At 36.3% G+C, this 9,306-nt stretch overlaps 2 protein-coding genes and 1 pseudogene across 2 annotated transcripts; all 3 read right to left on the minus strand.

The window, feature by feature from the left end:
* LOC109948042 lies at positions 758-1,672 on the minus strand. The gene has a single exon (XM_020559940.1). The coding sequence runs from the start codon at positions 1,670-1,672 to the stop codon at positions 758-760; it is 915 nt and encodes a 304-aa protein (XP_020415529.1).
* On the minus strand, positions 1,812-2,975 carry LOC109948043 (zinc finger MYM-type protein 1-like). The gene is made up of 2 exons (XM_020559941.1): positions 2,045-2,975; positions 1,812-1,942 (listed from the first exon to the last, which is right to left on the minus strand). Exons 1-2 carry the CDS (start codon positions 2,973-2,975, stop codon positions 1,812-1,814), a joined length of 1,062 nt encoding a protein of 353 aa, XP_020415530.1.
* On the minus strand, positions 4,424-6,356 carry LOC109948233 (annotated as a pseudogene).

Here is a 9,306-nt window from a genome sequence, read left to right on the forward strand (position 1 = left end):
AATATTTATAATACAACGGAGCCTTAGTGGTCAAGTAAATAATAAATTCATATTTTTATTTACAGTAGGAAATCATGAATTAAAGTAAATCAAATATAATTATAATGGGAATCCTTGGTGTGTAAGGAAAGAAAGTCAATGGTGCATAAGTTACACCAATATTTCGCACCTCCTTTGATTTTCCAGATATTTGACCCATATATGATAAATTTTGGTTCCTTCCCTTTTTCTTTGATCTGGGGATTTTCTTATATTAATTTTGGGATGTAGGTTGTGGCAGGATTCACATATCAAGGTTTATTTGATCAAAGAACTTGATAAGATTACTGGGCAGGGGGGTATGACTTAGTTTTTGTATTTAAGATTGAAATTTCGGTTCTTTTCTTGCTGCATATTGGTCAAGTCTTGTGCTCAAAGTGCAAGAGTTAAGTGAAAATTTCTTAAATATTCTGCTTGTGTTGGTTTTGGTATGTTAAATAAATTGGAAATCTGGTGTAGATGTGAAATCAGTTTGTGCGAAATTAGATGTAGAGGCATGGCCATAATCTGGACAAGGGAGTGAGCGAGACTGAGATGAGATGTGTGATTTGTTTGATATGTAATATAGAGGCATGGCCATAATCAGGGATGGACCCAGGAATTTTATGTCGTAGGGTCATAGTGTAAAAGTTCAATTTTTTTTAAAAGATTAAAATAACATTGAAAATGAAACTACAGTACATTCATTCATAATTCATATAAAAAACAACATTACAAATTACAATTGGCCACGACGAGGTTTCATATTTTGAAAACATAGCATTATAGCTTCATTTTCAATACAATCAAAAACATCTTTCTCAACATAAACAAGCAAGCTATCATTCAACCATTGATCTCCCATTTTGTTCTGAAGTGGACCTTTGATAATATTCATGACGGAAAATGCCCTCTCAACTGAAGCAGTAGCAACCGGTAAAACTAGAGCCAATGTAATAAGCAAATACACATAATTGAATGCTCGATGCATCCTTGTCTCCACCATTTTTTTTGCAAGATCACCAATCCCTTGCAAGTCAGAGAAATCACTACTCGAATGCACATAATGAATATAAAGCTCAAGTTGATCTTCAAGTGCCAAAAGATCCCCATCCAAAAAGTCTTGAGGATAAAATTGAGCAAGACGAAGTAGCTTTTGTTTATCAAAAGCTACAAATGAATCATTCGGACTCAAACATGCCAAACAAATAAGCAACTCAGTATTTACCTCATTAAAACGATCATCTAACTCCGTAAGTTGCTCATCAATGACATAAATAAAGAGCTCCACACGATAATGATGACGATTTATCTTTATTGGAGCATTACGCCTTGACCTCCCTGGAAGTACGAAGGCCTCATCCATGTTAGGAACATCAATATGATGTTTGTCACAAAATGAAGACACCTCTTCAACCAATGCATCAAACCCATTATTCCTCATCCAATGTAGCTTTTCCTTGCATGATTTCACTAAAACCATTGCATTCAGAATTTCTTGATCTTTCTTTTGCAATGCTTGTGACACATCATTTGTGAGTCCCAATATAGCCTTCATTAAGAATAGGTGAAACACAAACTGAAAAGTAAGCATTTCCCTTTGAATCTTATTTGCTTCACCGGCACTATCATTGGGATTATCATCAATAATCATTTGAAGCACATGAATCACAGATGAAAACATAGAAATTATGCTAATAATGGTACCGTAATGTGAGCTCCATCATGTGTCACCGGCACGTTTGAGACTTGTTTCTTGATGCAAACCTTGCCCCGTTATAAGACAATCATTTTCAAAAGCTATCACAAGCTCTTTCTTGGAGTTGTGCTCTAAGTGCATCACGCTGCTTACACGATGCTCCAACATGGTTAACTACACTATTAGTGGTTGTGAAGAAAGAGGCAGTATCAATATTCTTCTTTGCTACAGCAACAAGTGCTAGTTGAAGTTAATGAGCAAAGCAATGAACATAGTATGCACAAAGTTGTTCTCTCAAAATCTTTGTTTTAAGGCCATTCAACTCACCTCTCATATTGCTAGCTCCATCATAACCTTGTCCTCGTAACTTGGAAAAGCTCAAACCATTGGAAGAAAAGAATATGTCAATGGCATCCTTTAGTGAACTTGAAGTGGTGTCGATAACATGTTGAACCCCCACAAACCTTTCAATTACATGCCCTTTGTCGTCCACATAACGCAACACCATAACCATTTGCTCTTTCACAGAAATATCACGTGCTTCATCCACCAATATAGAAAAGAATCTATCTTTTAAACCACTCATGATAACATCAAGTGTTTCCCCGGCACATGCATTGACAATATCTTTTTGAATCTTTGGAGCTACTAACTTGAGATTCCCCGGAGCATTTTCCAACACAACTACTTTAACTTTCTCATCATTGTCTGCAAGGAATTGCAATTGCTTCAAGTAATTTCCCTTATTGCTTGAAGTGGCACTTTCATCATTTCTATGAAAAGAAAGACCTTGTCTCAATAGAAACTTAGTGCACTTGATTGATGCAATTAAGCATCTTCGATATGCCATACGAGCTTGTTCAGAGTGTTTGCTCACAGCCGTTTTAATATGTGTATTTTGATTCATCAAATTTGTAGCGGCTTCTCTAGCTTCATTATGAACACTACCAACCGGTCCAACATGCACCTTCATTCTTTCTCTCCCTTTCTTCCAATTCTTAAACCTTGCTCCAGTGAAGGCTTCACTACCCACTTGTTCAAAATTGGATTTAAAGAGATAGCAATAAAGACAAAATGTAGCATCTTTAGATACACTATACTCCAACCAATCAAATTCATCAAACCAATGGGGAATGAAGCGTCGATTAATTCCTGAGATATTACTTTGTGGGAAAGAATGACCTCTAGGTTGACAAGGTCCTTTTTGTAGATATGCTCTTCGAACCTCATCTCTAATATTAGTATCATACTCAATCATACGAATTCTTAATCACGGGTCTGCCTGAAGATTAGCCAAAACCTCATCTAACTCACTTTGTCTTGAACTTGAAGTTCTTGAACTACCCACACTATCCGAACTACCCAATGATGACTTTCTCTTAAAAAATCTTTCCATCATTCTACATAAATTAATCAAAATAATAACTAAAATCAATTAAAGAGAACACCAAATTTATACAAATTAACCACAAAAAATTCATAAATGAAACATCCAACAAATCAAAACAATATAATACAATCATAAATTCAATTTCAATTCAAGTAATTTAGGTTTAGAGTTAGAATTTACCTTGAATTGTGAGGTGGTAGAAGCGGAGGCAAGCTTTTGGAAGCGGCTGCAATGTAGGAGTTGGGGCTTAAAGGCTTGGTGGGGAAGAGGGTTAAAGGTTTGTGGGGGATGGAGATTGGGGATTTCGGTTTGAGGGTTTAGAAAATAGGTGTTTTGGAGTGAAAACTCGGGAGGGAAGGTCTGTGCAGATTATACAATCTGTTCTATTTGTTTTTTTAAAAGACCTGGACCAAAACGACGTCGTTTTGGCCAAGTCTTAAAAAAAAAAAATTTGTTGCTGCTGGTCCAAAATGACGGCGTTTTGGCCAGCGAGTTTTAAAAAAAAAATTCGCTGCTGGTCCAAAACGAGGCCGTTTTGGCCAGCCCGTTTTAAAAAAAAAATACGCTGGGCTGGTACAAAACGACGCTGTTTTGGCCAACTTCTTTGAAGAAAAAAAAAAAAACAGATTTCCTGTTCAGCTTCTTCTTCCTCAGTATCTGCAACTCCTCCTTCAGCCATTCATGGGGTCACACACCAATTCAAAGGGACTTTCTACCATGCTTTCATGGAGTCCATAGGGTCGTTTGACCCCATTTACCCCACTGTGGGTCCGTCCCTGGCCATAATATGTAATGTTTGAATGAGGCGTATGTTTTGTTTGGTTTAGAGGAATTGCCTTAGTTTATAATTAAATATTTCTAAACTGATTCCAAGGCTTGGTCTTCGCGTGCCATTCATTAATTGGCCAGTCAGATATGGTATAAACAACTGGTTTTCTTGGAAACATGTGGTTTTTGCTTGTAGATGTTTGTTGTTTGTTATGGACTGTTTATTCTATTAATAACTTGCACAAGGCTGCTTTTGTTTTCTCAAGTGCTAAACGTGGACTGTGGTCCTTTTCATGGCTCGTAGGAAACCACGCTTCAATTGTTGTTAACTATTTATTTTTTAAATTAACTCCCAAAAATTGAATGGAACTAGCATGTAATCTGTTTCTCATTCATGGCCGTATGATTGGTCCATCATGCATTTGGGCTTCTCCATTTTCTTTTTGGGGCATCAAATTATAATTTTTTTTTTTAAATTTTACTAATGAGGTGGTGTGTTTTGAAATTAAAACTTCTTCCATGTCATTAAGAAGTACACTATTAGACTAAGAGATACTGCGTACCATTTTTATTTCTTAAGAGCTAAATCATAAACTTTAAAGATTACAAAGACGAAGGAAACATCCAAACTTAGATAATATATGCATATACACACCAAAAGAGGTAAAATAGATTTAGGGTTTATTTCATAAAACTCGCATGCACTTAACATGCAATTAAAAGAGATGCTTTTTTTTTTCAGGGGTAAACTTCAATAAGAGATCTTAGGCCAATGTATGTGTAATCTTATAGTGAGAGAATCCAGCAGTCAGAAAGAGCTTTTCCCACTCTGCTTCACTACGCTCTTTGCCATTGAGGTCGACCATCATCAACATATCCCACATGAGCTGAGTTTCAATTGATTTCTTATCCATCTTCTTATTATCTGCAGACACATTTATGTCCAGGATGATAACCTTTCCTCCTTCATTTTTGCTCAGAATTGCTTCTCTACTCTTCTTTAACATCTTCACGCTTTCCTCATCACTCCAATCATGCAGAATCCACTGATCATTGATGCCATACATTAATTAATGGTTAATTACTTTAACGTAAGCCTTGAATTTGTACTCACAAACACATCCGTGCATAGAATTTGCGTATGGTACCTCTGCTTAATATACTTTGTACATGCATCAATTGGTATGTCATCGTTACTTATTCATTTATGAATAGTAAGGTTTGTTAAGATTTCAGAGAAACGGACACGATGACCACTACTAGCAACATCGATATTACCCCCAAATTAACAACCAGCATAGTCCAAGCTGGTGTGAGGTTTATACAAAAGGGCATATGTTATACATTTTGTCTAAATTTCCAATGTGTGACTTTATATTCTTCAACAAGATTGTCTTTTCGTTTTGAGGTTTATTATTAAACTCCATAAAAATTCCTTAAATACACAGCTCGGATTGAAAGCCAAGCAAAACAAGGAAGAGTTTAGAAAATTCTGCAAAGGCAAGTGTGAGATGTGTTTACTAATAAGAAAGTAATAACTAATTAGGAAATTAAGGAATAATAAAAATGAGAGAAATAATTGAGTTTTATAATTACCTTGAGGAAGATTGCATTTGCTGGGGGTATCTTCTCAAACATGTCTCCTCCAACAAAATCCAAATTGTGAGTCCCTTGCAAGTTTGCAACAACATGTGGTTGGTCAAAGACAGTGCAATTGATGTTCGGGAAGGCCTTGGCAATGGCCTTGGCAATGGCCTTGGCCATGGTTCCTGTGCCACCTCCAACATCAACCAAGGAATTCAAACCCTCAAAAACTCCTTCACACTCTTCAACCACTGCCCTTGCTAGCAGTTGAGAGTCAGCCTCCATTGCTTCATTAAACAAGCTACCAAACTTTGGTTGCTGAGCAGCCAAACCCCAAAAAGGCCTACCATGTGCCATCTCAAATGGGGAAGCTGGATGATCATGATTTCCATGATTGTTCATCTGGCACCAAGTGCCCATTAGATGCAATGGATCTGTTACTACTGGATCAAGAATCATAAGTAAAAATTGTGTGGTGCTTAATGGACTTTCCTCGAGGAGAAGCCTGGAAGCTGGTGTTAGGCTATACACCACAACAGCTTTTTCCTCCTCTTCATCATCAAGATCCTGATGAACAATATTCTCATTGTTGTTATTATTGTTTGGAAGAAGTGGTAGCTGAACTTGCTGGTCTTGTGCAAAGAAATTGGAGTGGACAAGGATTCGCATGAGGCGTGAGATGAAATGAGCTTTCGAAGGGTGGACATTGAGGCCGGAAATGAGATTGGAAAGGGATATGGGTCGGCCATGGCTGTGAATCACATCTGGGATGCCTAATTGAACTGCACACTTTAATGACATGGAGTTTATGAACTGGAAGATATGATTCCACACATGAGCTTGAGCTTGAAGAAGGTCATGGCTAGTAGCACTCACTTTATCATTACTCAAACCCATTTATCTAAGTGTGTATGTTTATATGTGTAGCTCAAGAATGCTAAGCATGTGTAGAAGGAAGTTACTGTAGATTGAACTTTGAAGTGGGCGGGAGAAAATGACAAAGTGAAGTTTCATCTAATTATTATGTATATGTAATATTATATATATATATATAAAATATGTTTTCCTCCTTCAATAAAAATTATATTCTCTCCTTACCCAGAGAAGAAAAACTCTTCTCTCTCGGTTCTCTACTCTATCCATCTTCTTTCTCAAATTTGGAAGCATGAAGAACCTCAATATTCAGAGATACTAGTCTAAGAAGGTTTATGAAGAGAACTTACACTACTACAAAAAGGGAAAAAGACGACCAAACAACAACGACGGAAGAAAATAATACCATCGTTATGTTTAGAGAGACGACGGTAACAAAAAAAAGACGTGGGTATTTCAAAAACACAACGCATCAAACTTAACAAGCGTCGTCTTATTAGAGATGTTTTCTCCTGACTTAAATTCTAAGCTCAAAATCAACGAAAACATGTAGGAAACAACTAATGTAGAGAGTAAAAACGACGATTTACAAAAATAGCTGCCGTGTTAACTTCTAGGTCAACATGACCAACTATTCTTAATCAGCGTCGTATAATTTTAACAAAATCCACGTCAGTACTATTAGTAAGCTGCGCCATATTCAAGCCATGTACCACGACGGTAAAGATAAAATGATCGACTTTTTACCGTATATGTACTACAACGGAATTTATAAAAGTACTGTCGTATAGGGTTCAGTGAACCACGACACTAGAAGAGTAGATAAGGACATTTAAATTCATAATATCCATGTCGTATTTTTACTATATCAAGACGATTTTAATTTGAATACCACGATGGTCGGTTTCTTCAGTTATAGCGTCGTATAACATTTCTTACCACGTCGTTAAGTGAAATTACTGTCATATTTATTTGTTTTAGACGTTTGCCTTAGTTGTAAACCGTCATCTTTTTTTTTTTTTTTGCTTTTTAAGAATTTTTTTGGATTTTGATAGCTTACGATGGTAGATGAACAAAATGACAAGAATGAAAAAAAAACCACGAGACAATTGCAAATGAGATCCCAAGAGATATGAAATCTTACCAGTGGGAGCTATGTTCCTCATCATCATCGAACTACCAATATGAGAAAGACAATATTTTAGACATTGATGACGTATGTGTCTTTGTGTCTTTGAGATACACAAAGGCACATACGCATCAAAATCCAAACTATTTGCTTCTAAACCAGAGAGAGAGAATTGAGAAAGACAATTTTTTGAGAAAGATAATTTGGGAAAGACAATTTTTTGAAAGTTAACGATGTGTGCATTTTGGTGTCTTTGAGATACCCCAAAACACATACATCGTTAACATCACTACTACAAAAAGTGAAAAAGACGACCAGAAAACAACGACGGTCTAAGTGAAAACCGTCGTGGTTTATAAAAAGACGACGGTTCTAAAAACACCGTCGTGTAATACAACCTTAGACAACTAAAAAATGGAGTTTCAAATGGCTGTTCAAAAACAACGACGTACATAATTAAACAACCGACGTCTATTTGAAACAGATTTCCTCAGTGTAAAATCAATGCCAACAAAGAACGGCAGAAGTTATGAATCGACCGACGTAGAAAGTAAAGACGACGATTTCAATAAAAACTGCCGTTTTTACTCATAAAATAACACGACGAGGTTTTCGTATAAGACGCCGTATAATTACAAACAAATCCACGGCTTTAAAATACAAAATATCACCGTATTAAATTAATTTACAACGACGGAAAATATAAATATATCGACGTCATTCTCGTATAGTTCTACTACGTTATCTTTAAATCGTACAATAAAATTTATCGTCGTATTTATTCATTTTATACGTCGTACCTTTAATTTTAACGGTCGTCTTAATAAGAATTTTTGTTAACAATTTTTTTCTTTGATTTTCTTATCCTACGTCGGTAGATCTACTTAATGACAAGAATTGAAATAACCACGACGGTTTATATAGAACACCGCCGACATAATCAGTTTTGTCTGAGATCCCAAGGGTTACGAAATCTTACCAGATGGAACTCTGTTCCACATCATAATCTTAACAGATGACACAGATTTGCAAATATTGCGTCGTGTTAGTTTACAAATTCTAGAACATTAATTTCCCTCATTTTAAATTTCCTCGGGAAAGAAAAATCTATTTATCACGCTTTGGAATTGAAAACTAAAACTGAAAGAATACGGGAAAAAAAACTCCATTTATAATTTAAAATTAAAATCCACGTCGGTTGTAGTACACTTAACGACGTTTAACAAAATAATCTACGTCGGTAATTATAAATCTACCGCCATCGTAACTTAATATAGACGACGAGAAAAGACGACGGTAGAACAGAAAACCGCCGTTGTTTCAGTTTCTTTAACATATCTTTCTGCAGGACTTGTGTAGTTCAAAGCATTGACAATGTCTTCATCATATCTCCCAGAAACTACTGATTCAATTGCTCATGCTTTAGAGGCCATCTGAAGCCATTTCTATTCTTTATCGCATTCTTGAAACCCATCTTCTTCTTCTGAAGCTCTACGGATAAAGGAAGAGGCTATCACAATAAATCCGACGGATCTTCTTAGGCAAGAAAATCAAGCAGAGGATCAGGCACATCTGATCTTCAGATTTCCCTGAGAAGCGAACTTTCCTTCGACAGCGAGTGGAGGCCAGGCTTGCATCTCTTTTGATGGAAAGCAAGGAGTATTCAGAAGCACTAAGTGTCCTATCAGGCTTGATCAAGGAAGTGAGAAGGCTAGTTGACAAGCTTCTTCTTGTGGACATATATTTGATGCGAGTAAGCTCAATTTCTCTTTGAGAAAACATCCAAATTATTATCTTTGAGACATGAGAGACTGAGAGAGGAAGAACTTGGAACCTTAAATGTAA

Source organism: Prunus persica, chromosome G3 (assembly GCF_000346465.2).
Source record: "Prunus persica cultivar Lovell chromosome G3, Prunus_persica_NCBIv2, whole genome shotgun sequence".
NCBI lineage: Eukaryota > Viridiplantae > Streptophyta > Magnoliopsida > Rosales > Rosaceae > Prunus > Prunus persica.

What these genes read in the sequence shown, in the direction of transcription:
- LOC109948042 (XM_020559940.1), bottom strand. Translation starts at nt 1,672, where the DNA reads ATGATTATTGATGATAATCCCAATGATAGTGCCGGTGAAGCAAATAAG.
- LOC109948043 (XM_020559941.1), bottom strand. Translation starts at nt 2,975, where the DNA reads ATGATTGAGTATGATACTAATATTAGAGATGAGGTTCGAAGAGCATAT. An exon ending in TGGAGCTAGCAATATGAGAG is followed by an intron (nt 1,943 to 2,044) that starts GTGAGTTGAATG and finishes TTGTTGCTGTAG; the next exon opens with CAAAGAAGAATATTGATACT.